General features: G+C 41.5%; 1 protein-coding gene across 5 annotated transcripts in view; it reads right to left on the reverse strand.

The window, feature by feature from the left end:
• Positions 1–21,304, reverse strand: part of SLC23A2 (solute carrier family 23 member 2) — a 61,631-nt gene that overhangs the window by 25,394 nt on the left and 14,933 nt on the right. For 3 of the 5 annotated variants that reach the window (XM_068421549.1, XM_068421547.1, XM_068421550.1), the window contains 3 exons: positions 6,384–6,658; positions 5,621–5,719; positions 91–207 (listed from right to left, as the gene is read on the reverse strand). In XM_068421549.1, coding sequence (XP_068277650.1) covers positions 91–207; positions 5,621–5,719; positions 6,384–6,515 — 348 coding nt within the window. In that variant the 5' untranslated portion in view covers positions 6,516–6,658. Of the gene's footprint in view, positions 1–90; positions 208–5,620; positions 5,720–6,383; positions 6,659–9,549; positions 9,639–16,925; positions 17,028–21,304 lie in introns of those variants that run through there. The other 2 variants (XM_068421548.1, XM_068421552.1) reach the window with 2 other exon arrangements.

Consider the following 21,304-nt stretch of genomic DNA (forward strand, 5'->3'; position numbering starts at 1 on the left):
CACATAGGCAAATGCAACAAACTACACAGAAGATGCTAAACAAGCTTTAGAAGTTACAGAGAAAAATATTACAGCTGTTTTGAAACATACCTGTAACCCCAAAAATATGCAGAGATACCAAGGAGGCACGTCTTCGATAGTGTAAATCATGTCAGTTCTCTGGGCGTCTAAACTGCCGCTGCTGTCCAGCGTCTCTGCCAAAGAGCTCTGATTGGGAGGGTAGAAAGGTGGGGAGGGTAAAAAAGTGGGAGAGAACACAAAGGACAACAGTAGGTTACTGTTATATATGAATAAACTGAATTTGAACTATCAGGCAATTCCCAGATACTCCCAGGCTGGTGTGATACTCCCAAGCAATGCTGATATGTTACATTTTTAAAGCCTTTTACTTCTGACGACGAGCTCAGCTCCAGGTGTAGCTACTGAATTTGCATCGAACACGTTCACTTCTATAAGCCATTCCCTGCTCATTTCTACTAACACAATTGTTCGTTTATGATATAACCCAGCTGGCAGCCAAAAGGTGCCCAAAAAATAGGATTATCACGACAGAACTGTTTATTTAAAAAAAAAAAAAAAAAGAAAAAAGGAAGAATTAGAACTAAGTAGAAGAGTCAACAACAGCTATTTTCAAAGCAGAGTGGCTGTCCTTGCATAAGAGACCAAAATCACAGGCAAGGAAGTTCCCCATTATGGCAATTCCTCCCCTGCTTAATTCTTACTCAATTTCTGTCTTGGTTTACTTTTTAGCCACAAGATTTATTATTTTTGTTTCCACTTCACATTCAAGCAGTCAAGAAAAATGCTAAATATTATAACTGAATACATCCACAGCCAATTTATATTACCCAACCGGACTTCCTCCAAACCTACAGGAATTTAAGCGAGACCACATTCCAGCCTACCATGTGCCGTAATTCACAGAGAGCTCACACATATACACGCATCAAAATCCCTGCAGATTTTCCATTAAAACAAGACTCAGCTCAATCATTTCTTCTTTACAACTGAGTGGAATCGTTTCGTTCAAACTCTCTGGTTTTGAAATTCCTGAGAACAAACCCATAATGCTCCAAAGCCCAAATACCAACAACAAAAGCAGGAGGAAGTATCAGATTTTATCATTTCAGCTCAACTATCTAAAAAATACCTTATATAACGACTGTTCTGACCTAATCCACACTAGAACACAACAAACTCATGTCAAGTAGCCTTACACAAAGACCAGGAACTTTGCCAGACTCGTGACTTTGCCTCAAACGGTCTTTACTTCTTCAAAAATCACCACACATCCACAGATTATGCTTAGATAATCTCCATTTGGTTTATCATCTAGAAGGTCAGGGAAGCCACACTGACCCATGGTACTTCCCTCTTACCACCGATTTCTGTTGGGAAAACAAATGTCACTGGGTTAACTCAAATTCAGGGAGTGTAAACGAGCACACTGCTATGGAAAGGTCGAGGGTATTACAATGGAAAAGCAAAATACAGAAATATTAATTTCAGAAGACTCTTTTAAACAACATTAAGCACAACTCATCCTGCCAATTTGCAGCACCAACTTCATTTTTTCATTGACTGAAAAATGAAAGACCACTCTCCTGACCTGATTCTCTAATAAACAACAAAAAAAATCAGGAACTTGAGTTTTAAAGCTTCACCTCATACTGGAAGGAGAGCACTGAACAGCAGTAAACCTGTACACATCTTGTCTCTAACTGGAACTTAGGAAAAAACATGTACATCCTCATGGCAACGCAATTATGTGTAGGTCCAAGGCAGGGCACAAAGTGGCTGACCCACAAAGACAGGCAGAAGGAGGAAGACTCAACAGCCAACGTAGTTATGGACAACCAGCAGGACATTTATCATCACTAGAGGCTGCTTCTAAGAATTTTCTCAGGAAAACAAAGATTCACCCCAAGAAGCTCCTGTGATCCTTTCTGTTGTTGTAAAGCAGTTTTGTTAACCTTTCCCCAGAGACTATACAACACACGCACATACATAAATATATTAAAAAAATGTGTATGTATGATTGTCTCACCTCTCCTCTATTTCACTGCAACACACGCTCCACCTGAGAGCTTTGCTCACCAGTGATACTGCCTGTTTATTCAACAGTTTGACTAAGTGGTCATCATACACTTTCAGGGGGGCAGACGTCATGAAGGAAGACTAAGAATGGTTACAACATCTGCTCATGAGGTAGGAACACAGAGGTATCAGCAGAAATTAACTGTTTGCTTCGTGAATCACGTCAATATTGCCTTGCTGAAGCCACCCAAATAGCAGTACATGTTTAGGAAAACAAACTGTGGGTAGTTCTCCACCTGACTGCAGTGTGAAAAGATAGAACACCTACCACCGTGCCCTGAGCAACCTGCATTACTCCTTCCAAGGATGGTTTTTCAAAGTTCATGATGTTCCCATGCAGGATACCAGGTTCTCTAAAAATCCAGTGAGTGAGTTGTGCAGATTGGTGGCTCTGCTTTGGCCCCTGCCTCTTGAAAACCCATCTTTTGGCCTCTTTTCTAACTTTGCCAGACCAATATCCAGTAGCTACCCTAAATGTTCCACTTACTGCATAACACTAATTTTTCTTCGTAGGACTGATAAAGCTGCATCAGGTCCATTCCTTAACTCCTCCACCTGCCCTTCTATTATATCACATTATATTACACTATATTACAGTACATTACACTATATTACACTATATATTCCCCACCTTCTTTGGGCAGCAAAGACCAGAAACAATGACCTGTTTCTACCAGGAAGACCATGGCACATGCAGCAAGTTTATTAGTTCTTTCAGAGCTTTTCATTTGTGATTACATTTATACCTACATTTGTCTGCAAAGAACAAAAATATCAGGAGGCACCAGGCCTAGGAACAAGTCAACTCATCCATGACACGTAGAAAGCTCTTTCTGAGCACAGATCAACAACTGCTAACCAATTTAAGCTCTCCTTTTGAACGTGAAGTTTATAGGTCTTCTAACAAAAGGATTTCAAACTTTAAGGCATAATTGTCATAGCAATGTCTGTCCTACACAACAAAGTGGTCGGATAAGAAAAAAAAATTCCAGGATACTGCTCATTCCTTCCAAAAGCCAGACTTAATTCTGCTTTGGAAGAGGAAGCCTTCACCTTGATCAAAACCTTTAGCAGATAATGGCTAAAGGGAACTGACATAAAAAGAGACCAAGACTGAACAATGAGGAATTTGAGAAGTAGGGTGAGGTCTGGCTATCCTGCTGATAAGTCACTGGGTAGTCACTGGCCCTTTCGTATCTCCAGCGTGTGCCTGCTGGTTTAATGCACTGACTATGTGCTGGCGCTTGCCAAGTATGCCATAGTACGCTGTAGGGAGCTGCTGGGAACGAACTGCACCTTTTTGAATGAGATACCGATCAGAGACTAATTCTTTTTTCAATTTTAATTGGCCAAAGGTGGGACAACACAAAAATGAAAAAAAAAAAGCAGCACAGAATAAGTATAAACAGGTAGAAAAAAATGAGACAAAGGTGGTGCAAAAATGCTGGGGAAAAAAATCCAAACCAAACCAAGAAACCCACCCCAAAGTCCAAAGAAGCAAACACCAAAAAGATGAAGGCTCTGTTATCAAGTACTAGTGGGAAGGACCAAAAGAAAACTGATTTATTGCGGAGAATAAGCCCTTTAGAGAAATACCTTAAATAAGGAGCCACCAACATGTTCAAATTAATCACAGAATCAACCAGGTTGGAAGAGACCTCTGGGATCATCGAGAATTAATTGTATTAAGCAATAAGCAACATAGTATTGTTTATTTCATAGGGATGCAGCAATAAAGTTCTTTCTCATCTGGGCTAATAGTTTATTGTTTCAGCTAACAAATATTGCGAGACAATGTAAGTACTGGGCATCCTCCAAAAATTAAGTACATTTCAGTCCTCTTTGGTAAAGGCTTTTTATTCAGTCTTTCGTTTGCGTTTTTGGCGAATGATTTCTTAAGAGGAATGGAAAGCCAAGAACAAACATGCTTTGTATTTTAAGTGAAAAGCAGAAGGTTTGCCTAGATTACCAGAAATACTATCTTAATACACAAGGCTGCTAATTGCTACAGCTCCCCCCTTTCACTGTTCATCCGTTGTAAGCCACAACAAAGCTTCAACTCAAGCAGATTTGGTTGCTTAAAAGCTCATGGTCTCTTTAAGGTGAATTATCATCCATCATTTACAGTTGTGATCACATGGATCAAGTGGAAGGGAGAAAAATACACGTTTGGTAAAAACAGGCCATGAAGACATGCTTTAATGTCTAGAGATCGCTAATCTTCATTGCACAATTTCATCCCAACACCTTTTGCTCAAGGCATTTATCAGACTCTCTCCACGCTAGCCTGAGCACGCTCCAAAAATCAGCCATCACAGACATACACATGTCAACAGTTGCCCAAATTTGTCCGTTAAAATATCAGCGTGATCAAGATGGCAGCAGAGATGTGTTTGAGACATACAGGCAGACTATCTGCAAGAGACAGAGTATATGAAGGCACATCGTGGCATTCATAACGCCCTTCTAAAATGTAACACTACAAGAACTGTCAAAATCACCTGTTTATAGAGTACATTTTAAATCCGAAATTCAGAAGTGAATTTTGATTTCCGAGTTAGAAAACCTTAACTATACCCTTTGATATCATCCTTGCCCCAACAGAAGTTACAGCCTCGAAGAAATGAGCATCACGATGCTCTTGCTTGGAACCAACCGACTGTTGTTCTTGTTTCAATTAGGACATTTGAAAAATTTGGTCAAGTTGAGGCTTTTCGGAGGTAAGGCTTAACCACAAACCAATTAGATATAAACATTTCAGAAAAAGGTGTTGTTCAGATTTACTGTAATCCTCTTTATTTTAACCAAAAGCTCAGATTCACACTGTCTCTTCTTGCAACATTATTATTGAATAGGCTTGGGGAATGATGGAATTGAGAAAAAAGCTGGAAAAATCACAACCAAATTGGTCATCTTTGAGGCCTCAGCTGGGGCTTTCTGAATACCTAAGATACAATCGTTTTTATCCTAAGGAAAAATGTTCAAGGGTTTTTATGAAAGACCTGAACTTTGCTCACAAAGCTGTCGCTAAATAATAATAAGCAGACCCTTACTTGAGAGAAGGACTAGAAAAATTAAGTTTATGAAGTTGGAGCTTGGAAGAAATTAGGAAACAGAGTAGGGAAGATCCCACTTTTGAAGGTGCTCAACACCACCAGTTTACTTGACTAAATGCAGAAAAAGTTAAGAACGGAAGAAGGGAAGAGAAGGACCTTATCAGGAAACCATGCAAAAGGTCAATGGAAATGAAGAAATCAAAAAATTGCGTCTTACGAATTTTGGTGCCAGGTCAAAGTGCATTAACTGCTTCTAACATTTGCTGAGTCACTCCCTGTGTTCTGCAACCAAAACGTGTGACCAGAAGAGTCATGAGGACAGAACTCCCCCAAGCCTGATCTGAATCTGCAAGTCAGCACGTTTGATTAGAGAAAGAAAATCTCTCAGCCAAGTAAAACTAACGTGGATAAATAACAGAACCGAAAAAGCAAGAATGAGTTCTCACCCAGAAGGCACCACCACATACCTTTTCTGCTATGCCATTTTCTGTAGTATAGATGGCCATCAACTCTGTGTCTTCTGTATCCTGATCACCGCTGGATGTTGCTCCACCATTTATCACGACCTTAAAAATAAAACAAAAAAAGAAACACAAGGTCTTAATAAACATTTTCTCTCCAATCATACCTCATGTCACTCCATTTTCTCCCTTGGCACTTGACATCTGCCTTTGACATTCTGTCAGAAAATGTTACAAGCATGGCAAGCAATCATTTCTGTAACAGCCTGCCTAGGAATATCCAGAAACTTGAAAGACATCACATACAGCTCCTCAAAACCTGGACAGTGTCAACTGAGGGTGGGGGGAAACCAGCAGCAGACCGATTGGCAGAGTTCTGAAGAGGCAGACATGTACAACTGAATGACAGAACTGAAAATCTGAATAAGTAAAAGAAGAGAAGCAAAAGTTTCCTTGCTGTCACCTGCTACTCTTAGTCAAACAACTCAGGACATACCAGGGGCTGGTGCGTTCTGTAGCAGGACAGTTAATTGCTCTAATCATGAACTGCCTGGAGAATGGCACGTCCTGCGAGCAGCACTGCGTTGGAGCGCACACGTGAAATAACTACAGACAACAAAATTGGTCGTGTTTATACATAAACAAGTGGCAAAAGAGGTTTTACTAACTCCTTGTGGAAATAAAGGTTTTGTACAACATGATTAGAACAAAGCATTATTCACTGATTCACACCGAGCTTGGCTATGGAGTACCTGAAGGTGTTACTTACTGGCAGGGTGAAAAAGGTGGGATGTTTAGATTCATCCTCGTATTTGCCTTCCGTTGAGCCTCCCGCCTCCACCGATTTCGACGTGGTATTCTTACCGATCCCCATCGTTTCCAGAATGTCAAGGACTTGCATGCAGTACCCAAGCGGCTGCTTCTGGGATGACAAGCCAGGTACTAAGGACAATTTCTTATTTCTCCAGGAATCACAAAAGTGCTCAGTAATCCGGCTGGGACATTAGGGTTGCTTTTTTAAAGTATCGTTAGCATCAATGGCACCTAGAATTGAAGAGACAAATTAATTTTTTCTTGATTACCTAAGACAGATGTACAAACACACATGCCCCGCAGCCTTCGCTCCCTTTCACGCTCATGACTCACCACAGAATCACAGAATCAACCAGGTTGGAAGAGAGCTCAGGGATCATCAAGACCAACCGCTGCCCCTACACTACCATGTCAACTAGACCATGGCACTAAGTGCCATGTCCAGTCTTTTCTTAAACCCCTCCAGAGATGGTGACTCCACCACCTCCCTGGGCAGCCCCTTCCAATGGCTAATGACCCTTGCTGAGAAGAAATGCTTCCTGATGTCCAACCTGACCCTCCCCTGGCGAAGCTTGAGGCTGTGCCCTCTTGTCCTATCGCTAGTTGCCCAGGAGAAGAGGCCAACTCCCACTTCACTACAACCTCCCTTCACCAACTCTTATCATTCCTTTTTGAGTTGCTAATTAGCAGATTATCATTTAAAGATAAAGCTGATGGTATTTTAAATTCTTTCAGGATGGGAAAACTGTGATTATCCTCTCATTCTTCTCTAGTGGTCTTCACTTATTAATAGTACATTTAAACTTTGGTTTTGTTTCAATGTCACAGTCATTTTCATAGAAATTTTTGGGAACAAAGTACGCCTGTACTCCAGCTATGCAACAAAACAGAACATCCACTGCAAACAGTACTTGTGCTTCTTTAAAGAGTGTAAATTGGTGGACCTATTCACAGGTTCATGTCTGTATAACTAAATCCTTCATTTGAAAACAAATTATTTTTAAATAAAAAGCATTCAGGAAGCTTAGACCACATGGACAGAGAAGCATGCCTGACTTTCAGTGAGCTTATTTCAGACAAACAGCCCTTTCTGCTAAACACCCTTACCTGAAATTATCCCAGTTGTGTGAGGGACACTCAGAGTAATCTGCCTGATGATGCTGAAGCAACTGCTCCAGGATAAACCCATGCATTTTAATTAGTACCACCATTATTTTGGCACAGGAATGGGAAAGATCATACAGCTCACTGTTCTCTTTTGTTTTCCCACATGGGTCACCAAAATATAGTTTTCCCACCTTTCCTCCTTAAATTAGACCTGCCAGACCATGGACATCGACACTGTTGCCATTTCCAAGACTAAGGAACATGAATTAACAGATTTGAACCTAAATTTCCCACAGGACAGCACAGAAAATTCTGCAACAAATCAAGTTTTACAGCCTGTGGATACTGAGTTTACAAAAAAGTAAGTGTAGCTGCAGACGGCTCCGGATGAAACAAGCGAAGTTACAGATGGAAGTACATGGTAGAACCTGAAAAATGGCCTTTTCAAAATCATATCAAGTGAAATTTTCTGCAAAACCAGGAACACATTCAAGCAGCAAAACCCACTGCACGCTGGCGTTACTTCAGAAGCTAGTTAATGACGTTTTCAGCTTAATTGCTAGAGGTGGAAATGCAGCTAATGGACATTCAAAAAACACATTTATGTATATAGTAGAAAGCAAAAAAGTAGAGTTTAGGTTTTTTCTTAAGCTTCCCTTCCAAAAGGCTGCTCAGGAAAACGCCAGCAGCTTGAAGGTCTACTGTAATTGCAATAATAATGAAACTTAACAAAGACCCTTCAGCTGGGGCAATTTAGGACTGTACAGAGTACTAATGTTTTAGAACCTCTTAATAGCTTTTAATTGCCCACTTGCTAAAAGATTCTGGTTTCTTCATATGAAAGAGATATTAATCTTTCAAAGGGATGTAACTTTTCAGGAGAGAAAATATATGTACATAAGAAATACTACTTGGGCACCGAGATACCCTTGAAGCACTCCTAGTTAAATCAAAATGGAATGGAAAGTAGTGCCTTTAAATAAGGGTTTAATTAAGACTTGTTTCTTAAATAAGAAGATAGCATAATTAATTATTTCTCGCTTGAACTTAAGACTAAAGGAGAAGACTAGTTCAAGTACTCACTGTCATGTGATTCCAAAAAAAAGGCATTCCCATTTTTACAATAATCCCTTCAAAAGCGCAAATCTCCAGACATGAACAGCAACTTGAAATTAGTTTTTCTGCTTTGGAGCTTGTGCCCAGATAACTGGCCATGTCTCCTCAAATCTTTATAGGCACATTCATCTCAAAGCTGCCTACATGAGAGGTGACACGAACAGGTTAGAGAGGAGGAAGAGATGGACAGTAGTTAAAGGTTTGGGGGGCTGTTGGGGTGTCTGGGATGTTTTTTTTTTTTAGAGGGGTTTTGTTTGCTTTTACTGTAGAGGCATGAGGGATTTTTTTCAAGCACACAAGAAAAAAAAAAGAGAAGAATGTGCCTTTTTCTGTCAATGTAGACATATTTTATTCTCCAAGAAAATCAGTGATGGAGACAGGCGTGGTTTACTCTGGCAGCTTTATCATCTCAGATTGGAAAGGAAAAGGGAAAGGGCAGAATTACACCTCCCTAACAAATGCAGCCATGCCAAGAAAACATGAGCGTAAGGGCTACACCGGCAGGAAACCTGCCGTTCAGGAGATCTGGTTTAAGGTATTCTGGCACGGTAAGCTGCTTAGTTAGCATTAACTAGCATCTCCACTGATGCAAAAGAAAAGACCATATAATCCTATTTTACTTTGCATTGCGAAACAGTAAGGCTGCTATCTTCTCAAAGAAGATGTGATCGTTCCTCGGGAATTGTTCTTGAGAATGACATCAGGAGAGCACGCAAATACGCTGTGCCTTGTATGAATTCTTGAGATCTGAAACACAATAGCTAGAATGATACGTGTTTGGATGAGGGTTCCCAGATGATGATGAACAATTAACAGGCAAAAAAGCCTCAGCTGCTACTTTTCCTAGAGAGAGGGAGTGTGTGTTTGTGTATACGCACACATGCAAACACTACACGTACGTGTGTCGGGGGTTGGTCCAAGGAAAACGAGGAGAACAAATTTCCAAACTCTTCTTGCTTCTACTCAGCAATTAAACCTGCAGTTAATGGCATGGACGATAATCAGGGATTTTCAGAATACTTCTATTCTGCAATCAGAAGTGTCAAATTGAAACAGAAATCTTTAGGCAGCAGGAGATGAGGTTACCTGAAAGATATCATTCTTCTTTATCAGACCTCTTATCCCAACTGAGCATAGCTAAACAAGATGACTCAGGTATTTTATAGCCCTCCGTAACAAATCTCACTGATCAGAACCTGAAAAGTCATGTAAGAAGAGATAAAACTCCTTCACCATCAGCTAGGTACACGCAGTACAATGAACTATCTGCTGCCTTAGATCAAATGGAAAGGCTAGAAGTGAAATTTCCACCAGGATACTGATTAACATTCAGCTCTTTCTATACCATATTACCTTCAGTGCTCATACATGATTAACCCAGGAAGGCCAAAAGCTGACATGAGTTTACAACACTTCAGATAAGATTAGTATCTAGACAAATAGGCTACTGCAGGGGATAGTTCAAGTATAAGTTCACAAGAGGAAAACCCTTCTAGCCAGGGAAAGGCCACTCTGCATGTTCGACACACTTGCTTTTTCTCTCTGACACACAAATCTTCCAGATTTGGTACCATCGGGACAGGACACAAAACTAAAGAAGCATCTGGTTTGACACAACATGATAGTTCTTACACTTTGCATTTTCATGACTACTAATATCACAGAATCAATGAGGTTGGAAGAGCCCTCTGGGCTCATCGAGTCCAACCATTGCCCTGACACCACCATGGCAACTAGACCAGGGCACTAAGGGCCATGTCCAGCCTTTTCTTAAACCCCTCCAGAGATGGTGACTCCACCACCTCCCTGGGCAGCCCCTTCCAATGGCTAATGACCCTTGCTGAGAAGAAATATCACATTTTCTGTTTTACCAAGGGAGCTCCTATTTTGTTTAAACAAGTTCACTGCAAGAAAAAAAGATAAAAACCATCAGAGATGGAGATGTACAATGCAAGATTATAATTAAATGCACTTTTCTTTTTCTTCCTGCAAGTCATTACTCTGGAACCTCTGCCACAAATAAAAACATTCACCGAAGTATACAACAAAGGTTCTCCTACAGAGAAATTTGCCCATATACCAAGACACGCTGCATGAAAAGCTTCTATTTCACAAGGTACCAAACTGCGTGCAAGTCTGTCTGAAAAATAACTTGAAAACTCATCTCTTACTAGATTCAAGAGTTAACTTGGGCAGGACAGAAGATGCAGATAGACATAAAGGGCTAATTAACATGGAAAGGAAAAATGGACAATGAACCCCATTAAAGGAGGAGGCAATTGTAATATATACGTCTTCTCCCTTGTATGCACTGTTTTCTTTAAAAGCAGCAGCATTTGATATAGTTTTTGGCTGAACCACACTAAAAACGTTCCCTACTTTTTGGTATTAGTCTGAGAATACGCAGTAACAACTACAACAGGCAAATTAAAAAAAATATCTGATTTGCTGTGATGGCGTTTATCTCTACAGTGCTATGCTTGAAGGCCTTTAACATCTGAATCCAGAGCTTGGCAAAGCGAAGATTGGGGAAAACAAAACCAATCTGACCTCCAGACTGCAACATGCTTGGGGCAACAGGCTGTTGGGGCTTTTCTGTTTGTTTGTTTTTTAAAACATCCCTTATAAGAGTCAACAGTTTGTCAGGTGCTGTCAGACTGGGAAGCTGGGATCAGGATATATTGTCAATACTATAAAGCTCATGGCCCCACATGTGCAATAAGCAGATCTGGAGGTTAACCCTTTGGAAGCAGCTTAGTCTGGACCTCAGGTTCCCCAATGACTGTCACAATGACTTTCAACTCTGAAAATTACTGTTTTTCCGAAGTATAAGAATGATGCAGGTTATTTTTCCCCAAAAGCTTTAAGAGGGAAGCAGCTCTGTGTATTTCCTGACTTGCCAAACTCAAACCAAAAACTTTCTAAAGCCATGAGGGTCTTTTCAAATTCCAACTGGATCTCAAATTTTTATCAGCTGAGCCAGGCCCACCATGCAGAGATGTCAGCCAAAATACTTCAGCCTTCCGTATTGATCTGTGCAGCTGCTTTGAGAGGACACTCAAGTGCCATGGTCTAGTTGCCATGGTGGTGTCAGGGCAATGGTTGGACTCGATGAGCCCAGAGGGCTCTTCCAACCTCATTGATTCTGTGATTCTGTGACAGGAGGCAGTTGACCAAACATAAAGCTGAGCACATGGGCACAAAGTTTGAACACAACTTAAGCGACCTGATTTAGTGCTTTGCATGATGAGGCTGCAGCATTTTAGAACTGGTACTAGGTCTCCTAAAACCACAGCCATAACCAGAAGCTGCTGGGCAGACACTAATGTTTTACTGCTCTATAAAGTGGTAGAACCATCTGCAAAGACAAATGGAAACTGGCTGCCTTATAGTTGTTGTTTGCTGTATTGCTCTCCCTCAAACACTAAGATCTGCTGGAGCAGGTTTAAGACACAAGTAAACCAGTTGGTGAAAGACCAAAAAGGAGAATTCTCGCTAGTCTGAAAGGTAAGTGTATTCCCTCCTCTCTCTTTGCATCGTCAAAGTGTCAAACAGAATCAACTAGTTAATCAGTACCTGTGGTCCTCTCCACCTTGAACGTGGAAAATAAGGAACTGACCTATATTTGGTGGCCCTGCACTGCTGTGCAAGGGAAATATTTCTAAAGGAAGCACAACAGGCGTGGTTATAAAACCAGCTGGTGATAAAACAGCACACTCTTTAGAGCGTACTGATGGAAAAGCTCCCAGGAGCACTAACGTAGGTATGTCACCTGGTAAGCACATGTCGCACCACCACGAGGAAGGAGCGATGTCAGACCCAGCCCAGGACCTTTCTGGCTTTTACAGATGGCTGAAGAGCCAAGAGAGCTCAGTCTGCTGCGTACACTAAGGAGATTAGAATCAAATTAAGGTGACAGCTTCAATTTATTATTTGTAATTAGCTGTCAGACTCATGTGAATAACAACAATTTTCTCCTGCAAGCAGAGATGATGCTCAGCCAGAAGCTGTCCAACCTTACATCAATCGAGGTTAACTTCACCTAAATTTTAAAAAAATTCAAAACCCTTGAGGCAAATAACCCGAACTGCAGCAGTACATGTGGAGGTCCACCACCTTCACTGGCAGTTTCAAGTGTCTGGCATCTCTGAAACTCAAGCACACGATGTGTTTAAATACAAATCACAGAATCAATGAGGTTGGAAGAGCCCTCTGGGATCATCGAGTCCAACCATTGCCCTGACACCACCATGGCAACTAGACCAGGGCACTAAGTGCCATGTCCAGGCCTCTCTTAAACCCCTCCAGAGATGGTGACTCCACCACCTCCCTGGGCAGCCCCTTCCAATGGCTAATGACCCTTGCTGAGAAGAAATGCTTCCTGATGGCCAACCTGACCCTCCCCTGGCGAAGCTTGAGGCTGTGTCCTCTTGTCCTGTCGCTGGTTGCCTGGGACAAGAGGCCGACTCCGAGTCCGCTCCAACCTCCCTTCAGGTAGTTGTAGACTGCACTAAGGTCACCTCTGAGCCTCCTCTTCTCCAGGCTAAACAACTCCAGCTCCCTCAGGCATCCTCTACATCCGAGATTATATTTTTGGCAACAGACACACGACAGAGATGTGGAAAGGGACTTGGACTCCCTGCACATCAGGATATTTTATTGTTAAAATGTACCAACTGTGAGTAGAAGATAAAACCAGTTTTAAAATCCACTTTACTCACTCGTAGCCAATACTGTGAGCACTGCAGAGCTGTTTCTGGAAAGGGAACGCTGTAGACTGCGACTGAAGATAAATTCTCAGTTCCTGTAGCGTCGGACAGCTATAAAGAATTTAAACCAGTAACAAATGCACCACATTTACTTTGTTTAGTTTAAAAAATAAGTGCATTTAGGCCAAGCAGCTAATACTACTCTACAGTACTAGGGACATTTTAAAGAGAAACCGCATGCTGCGGGACAGAGCTGCTTACAGTTTGGTTGCCAGCCGATGTTCACCAAGAGACACGGAGAAGGGGGACAGGCAAACACACGGCTCGGATCGGCAAGTGAGTATCCAGGGAGATGCAGCCGGCTGCAGAAGGCGGCAGGATGGATGCCAAGAGATCGGTGAAGTTTTGAAAGAAACTCCTTCACCGAAACACTGTACCAAACTGATTAGGGAAACAGGAGCGCTTCTGCGCTTTCAAGACCAGCAATGCAGACAATTAAGGAATTTTGTGGAGGCTCCAATTAGACAAGTTTACTTACAGGGTACAGCTACCCCTGGCCAGACACACAAAAGCAAGGCAATTCCCAGTTAATTATGGAACAGCAGCTTTCTCCAGATTGCTGTTGGCTCCAGTTAAGCCTGTTGCACAGAATTTCTGTACTGATTTTGTGCCATTAAAGTATCAAAAAACAAAGACACACCTTGTCTTCTGTGCATCCGATGGGAGCCACAGGCACTACGGTTTGTATTGCTGCGTGTCCTCACTTTTACAAGTCCTGAGTTGTGCTATTTTTAATACTAACAGAACCTCAGCACAAGATTCCCCCTTCCACTCTCCAGCCTGCCTGCCACAGCCATTCACATCTGCTATTTAACAGCATAAACACAGCAAGCCTGAGAAACTTTCTGAGAAATTATTCAAAATTAAACAATACGTTATCAAGGGGGTTGAAAAATATTCACAACCAAATGACAAGCGATCAAAAGAGTAGCAACTTCGCTACTCAAAGTTGTCCGAGAAGTTGCTTCATGTTTCCCTACAAAGCAAAAAGGTCCTCTCCATTTCAAAGGATTCATCAACAAGTATCTCATCAGCGAGGCTAATAAAGCCCAACGCGAGGCTAATAACGCCCAACAAGTACTTAACATGATGCAATCAAAGTACTGTCTGCAGACCCGCAACCACAAGTTCAATTGCTTCACAGTGCTGGTCACGAGTATTCCATCTCCAGATTGGTACTCGGATACGGCGCCCGCGAGGTCCTCTACCCCACCAACAGTTCCTGATACGTAGGTGTGCCCGAAGGGCATTTTTTTAACCTTCCAATGAATTTTGACCACTTTACAGATGTGAAGAAAGCTGCACAGCACCCGCGCTTAGTCTTCTGTTGCTACATGTAAAAACCATCTTCCCACTTTAGTCTGAAGTAGAGCTTTTCCTCAGGCTATTTTGAAACTGAGCCTCTTTGGTTAGAAAAATACTCGTGATTTGTCTTTACCAGGCGCCTCTTGCTCCCAGACTTCCTTCCCATGAAACGAAACTGCACTGAAATGTCACCATGGCCTGAAATGCTACAGAAAAGATTCTCCCCCTCCACTCAAGAGCAAACTACATCCACACTTCAAATAGGAAAGTGTACTTCAAATTCCTAATGCAACACTGCACAAAAAGACATCATTTCCCTTCACCTGTAGTAGAAGCAGAGAAACTACTGCTATTTTAAATATGCCCAAACCTCCTAACATTTAGGTTTTAAAAATGCCCAAACCTCCTAACATCTAGGTTTTAAAAAACAAGAGTTGACGGTCACTTTAAGAAGTTTCGGTCCCGAGTTAGTTTCTCACTTCACTTCAAAGTACGTCTTCAAAGCGCAAACATATTCCTTCTTTGTAGGCACTAATGAATTTTTAAGTAGTTGGTATTTTGACTGCCATCCAGAATAGTATGTCTTAACAACTGACCAACGCTATTAGGGCATGTCTACACAAAGACACACAGGGAAGTTATGCCGCGCTCAAACCTTCCGTTGATTTAAAGCACATTAGCTAAATCTCATTAACTTCCTGTGTGAATGAGCTTGTTGAGAAGAGGACTTAAATCCAACTGAATGAGACGTTTAACAAAGGATCTCGCAGCTTTCAAAAACTACTTGTTTGGTTAGTCAATTTATTAAAAAAGAGCTTATTTAGGCTGTGATTCTAAACAAAAATAGCTGAAATATGAGTATTTCCAGTAAGTACAGGTCAACCTGAAGGTGTGTTTGGTCCAAAACATTACTGGTCAAGCCGTTCCTCGCTCATCTTTCACTCCATTACTCTCATTTTATGTTCCAACAGGCAACAGTTTTGCCAAAGTTCTGTGCCAGAGGAGATCCCATCAACGCGTACGCAACGGTCTGCATTAACAGAGTCCTAACGAGAGACCAAGAAAGGAGTACAGAGAAGAAGCCATAAGATCACATTTCAAAGAAACACAAGCAAAATCTAGGAGATAACAATTTTACAGCTTGACATCAAGCAACTGATATCAAGTGACACCTGCAGTGTTCTCTAGAGAGAAATGACGCTCACGGTAAATAAAAATGAAATAGTGTATCACTGTTCTTTATAAAACACATCACTACTTTATAGTCTTACTTGCAGCACAGTACACCTCTCTCGCTGTTTATGGTACACATTAACTTGATTTATAATAGTACACAGCCCTTACAGTCTCCCTGTGGAGCGTTAATAATCTAAGAATTCAGATACCTCCACATTATTATGGATGTTAATACACAGTTCATTAAGCTCCTTCACGGCACTCAGAAAGCAACCTGAGCGCACACTGGTTCTTTTCTCAGCTTTCTTTGTACTTCTACTTGGCACTTGGATGAAAGCTACTTTTTTTCTGAGACCTTAATCACATTAAAAACAAAGGTGAAGTTGGAGACTCATCTAGGAAAAATTCCATTTATTAAGCAAATCAGGGGAATGTGCCAGCTTTTTTAACTCTGAATACGAAGCTCCTTTCCAAAGGTTCAGGCATTCCTACGTCCACTTTTGAAACAGATACTCACTCCTTGCTGAAAGAGAACAATTTTATTCCAGTAAGCAATATAAAACCAGTGGCTGGTTACACACTTGAAAAAGTTCACACTTAAAAAGTTCACATTGATTGCCTTGAAATAAATATTTCACTTCCATTTAACATAACTTAATAAAAGATTTGGAATTCAAGAAACTTTCAAAAACTAACCACAATGCTGCACTTCTGGGCTCAAGCATTCTTAAAATCTTTTTTTTTTTACTACATAAACCTCATATAAATTTCTCCCATTTTAAAAATGAAAAGGAAGCCAAAGTTTACAGGTAAACAGGAAAGAGGGTAAATACTTTTGAGTCTCTCTTTACACTGATAACGATTTTTAAATGAAAAATTAAGTCCTCAAATCTTTAAGATATTGAAACTTAGTTATTAAAAACCCGAGTTTGCCAAGTTTAAGTTTTCTTTCTTAATAATGCCCACGCTAAAGCTGCTGAATTTTTGTAATCATCCCCATTAACACCTGAATTCAAAGCCCTTACCTCCAGAAACCTGTACCAACTTCTAGAGACTCTCAGCCAGTTCCTGCGCCACCTTTCTTCCAGCCTATGCTCGGTGCAACAGCTCGAGTCGGGAGCTGCAGCCTGAAAGGATGCAGAAGGAGGATATTTATAACCTGGTTGGGCTCGCTATATTGTATAACTGTACCGTGCCCAATCACAATCTCGGCGCGTTACACAACGGCTGAAATGCAGGAAGACACCACCCGGTTGTAAACTGTTACTACACACCCTAGTTACAAAAAGCAAGCGAACAGTCTCTCAGAGTAACGGCAGAGCGCACACAGAGCGACCCGAACAAGGAGGTTCAAGTGCTTTACGTAACTCGCAACGCTACGGGGAGAAAACCCAGCCAGGGCCCCCAAAATTCAACTTGCATAAATATTTACATGCCTGACTCCAACAGCTGTAATCAGGACTGGGATTTTCTCCACCAAGTTAGCATTTCTGTAAGCCTCTGTCGTGCAACTTGCACGGAAATATTTTTATTAGCCATTAGCCAGTTTTCAAGAGGTCCCAGATCTCAAAGCTCTGTTCGTTAAGACAAGGTTTAGCAACCCACAACCTCACCAAGAACTGAACACGTACAATATAACTTGTACTGGGCTCATTCGTTTTCCTACTGGAAAATGCTGCATAACAGTGATGCTAAGGCCACAGAGCAAAGCGAGATGGAAAGGGAGGCAGCAATAGAAGTGAGAGCCTTGAAATAACAATAAAAAATTAATTAACATGCAGTTCTTCTGCGTGAATCTCCTCTTCCTGACCTACCTCTCTTTCTGCAGGAGGACAGCACTGTCTTAAGGCTGTACCTGAAAAGAGGTTGTAGCGAGGAGGGTGTTAGTCTCTTCTCCCAGGTAACAAGTGACAGGACAAGAAAAAACGGCCTCAAGTTGCCCCAGAGGAGGTTTAGGTTGGAGATCAGGGACAATTTCTTCATGGAAAGGGTTGTCAAGCACTGGCACAGGCTGCCCAGGGCAGTGGTGGAGTCCCCATCCCTGGAGGGATTTAAAAGCTGTGTAGATGTGGTGCTGAGGGACATGGGTTAGTGGTGGCCTTGGCAGTGCTGGGCTAAGGGTTGGACTTGATGATCTTAAAGGTCCTTTCCAACCAAAACGATTCTGTGATTCTGTAATTCGTCGCATCATGTTTGTACACCATCCTTTTACCCCACGAGGGAAGTAATTACTCCTCCAAATACATCATACACTTGCAGTATAAGACACCATCACTTCTTCTACAACTGATACCACAAGTGATAATTAAAACAGGCCACCAGAAAGTAGCACCCAACTACCAGCCGCTGCCCACATTTACACGCAGCGTCTCTGCCATTTGGGCGCAACTGAGAGCCAGCCAAGAGCACAGCGCTGGAGGGCAGAATAATGAGCTCACTTTACCTGAAATGCACCTTCTGAACCCAAATTTGGGGGGCAACAGACGGGCTGCTGGCGCCATCTAGCTCCATGAGCTCAGGGAGCGAAGGCAGCGTTCTGCAAGCTTTAAAGTTTTGCCATACGCCGCCAAAGCTTGTTTAATTGTTGAGACCTGAACGCTGCGGATCACCAGCAGATCAGAAATCGGCACGCGCTTGTTCTTGCATCAAAGAAGCGCCTGCTGAATAGGGCGTGCTTAATTGGAAGCTGACGCTTATTACGTGCAATACTCTTTATTCATCATTTACTAAGAATGCAGGGAAGAAAGCCAATTATCTCCTCCGATCATTTTATGCAATGTGTGCGTATATAAAACCACATTATGTTCCAGCATTTAATCTCCACTGTAAAGAGATGTTGAAAAGTTTCCTCCTCCGCTTGCTCCTTTTCCAATTATTGGAGTCTTTCCTTTGCTCTTTACTTCTGAATTCCAAATGTTTGCACAAAACATCTGCTAATTTCAGCGAGAAGAAAGCTTACAGCCCTTAATGCAAGCATCACCATATCTTAAGACTATAAAACATAAACTGCTGTACCACAGGTCCACAGGTTGCCTGCAAGATTACTCACCTACAATACTTTTGAGGAATATGCTGGAAATTCTTTTAGATTCAAGGCATTTGATGTGGTCACGGGGAACTACAGGACTAAGTGATCAATAGCAAGAAAAAAAGTCAGGTTTTGAAAGAAATAAGCCATTTGCTTTTTCACTCCAATGTCCAGATTTTTTTTTAATAAATAGTTGCATTAAACAATGCCAGGGACTCAACTGCTGCTTGCCCTGAGTATCATAGTTCAAAGTATAATTGAGTTCAATGCAAGTAACATTACTTAAGTATCCAATTAAACAAGACTTGTCTATTTACCTTACAATTAAGACTAATCGCTCCAAAGTTCATCACTAGAGAGCAGAGAATTTCATCATTCAGAAGATTTATTTCTGATTACTTCATATTTACACTCAATAATTTAGTTCAAATAAAGCACCTACTAATCTGGATGCCTCCACTTAAAACCCAGCTTCCATGATCGACAGTCTGGACAGATCTAATCGCAGGTTGTTTGGTTAAAATCCCTTGCAGTGAATAGGTAATTAATCACTGCCATACTCGAGATGAATGGTAATTCAAGATAAAACTCTTGCGACAACCGTTTCAAGACAGCGGAATATTTTACAGTGCATCTGTAAACTCCATAACGCCGTGAAAGACAGGTGGGAATAAACAGATGAGAAGTTCAATGTATGGCTGCACTTTATTGATGGAAGTGAAATCACAGTAGACAATTTATCTTGCTCTTTCAGCGCAGGAAGCGTTGTCATGATGATCCTGCGTAGCTAGTCATCATTTTTATTACCTGCTTAATATCTGAAATTTAAACTGATGGGAGCGTTTCTCTTGCTTGAGAATGTTACTCCTAGGAGGAGTTCACTTCTGATTGTTATGAGAAAATCCAATTGTTTGCCTTCTTCTCAGACATACAGTGTTCAGTTTAAGGATGAAACAAATACTTCAGAATGTCCTAGTCAAATTACAAATGTTTGCTGTTAGACACACACTGGTAAACTAACTGACAGCTTACAGGCAATGCTCTGAGTTTGAATATTTATTCTGAGGCCATCCTCCCTAGTTTTGCAGTGCTCAAAATCAGGACAAAATTCTTCTTTGAAGTCACCGTTTTCCACTGTACTGAAAACTGTGTCTTGTGCATAGGGAGGGCACACAATGGTTATCTCATATGATCAAAACTGATAATAATGTAACTCAGGGACCGCAAACACCTGGTAACTAAATCCCTCCTTTGAACCTTCATCTATTGCCAGGTAATAACAAGAAAAACACACAACATAAAAAGGCAAGTCTGATGCAGTCACTGAAAAACTGTTAAGAAAAGGTCTTCTGTTCCACAACTTATCTAAAAAAAAACAAAAAAAGGCCTGTTCCAGCACAGCAAATGCCTCACAAATATTCAGCTGTGGCAAGGCACCCTGCTCAGAGCAACGCTGTCAGAAAACGGCACATCTCCTTTGCAAGAACATCCTGTTTCATCAGGAGGGTGAGGTGTAGGATGCCTCATTTATGACAGCCAAATGAGTCCCCCGACTACATTTTTGTAGCAATCTCCTAATTTACGTATTCTTCCCACCAAAGTCATAACAAATACGTAATCTTTTACATCAGTGAAGAGATTCAATTTATACAGCAGACTCCCATGAACGTCCTCCAGAATACACAACATAATACAGCAAACACAAGAAAACAGCATCCCATATTAGTAGAATAAATAACTCCACTTCCACCCACAACTTGGAACAGCAGAAAGACTAAGCCACTACATTTGATCTTAGAGACATTTATAAATCCACTGAAGTATAAATTCCGTGGAAAAGCACTTACCAGAAGATACGCTTTAATATGAAAACATCCACTGCGCTCTTCCCTAATGATGCACCAAATATACACAAAGAATTACTGAAATGGATTACCATTTAATTCAAGGAGCAATGCACGGTCCCGGGTACTACTTACACGTACCCCTTGGATGTGACCCAACCCATGAAAATGTACATCCCTCGCATCGAACAGAAAGGACACCTAGAGGCAGTCCACGTCAAGGGAATTCCACTTTTCCAGTTAGAGAATGCAATGCTTTGTGCCCAACTTCTGCTCTTCTTAAATCCTGACTTCAGTTCCAGCTTGTATTGCAGTGTTTCACAGAATCACAGAATCAGTCAGGTTGGAAGACACCTCTGGGATCATCGAGTCCAACCGTTGCCCTGACACCACCATGGCAACTAGATCATGGCACTAAGTGCCATGTCCAGTCTTGTCTTAAACCCCTCCAGAGATGGTGACTCCACCACCTCCCTGGGCAGCCCCTTCCAATGGCTAATGACCCTTGCTGAGAAGAAATGCTTCCTGATGT

The sequence above is a fragment of the Nyctibius grandis genome, chromosome 33, assembly GCF_013368605.1.
Source record: "Nyctibius grandis isolate bNycGra1 chromosome 33, bNycGra1.pri, whole genome shotgun sequence".
Lineage (NCBI taxonomy): Eukaryota > Metazoa > Chordata > Aves > Nyctibiiformes > Nyctibiidae > Nyctibius > Nyctibius grandis.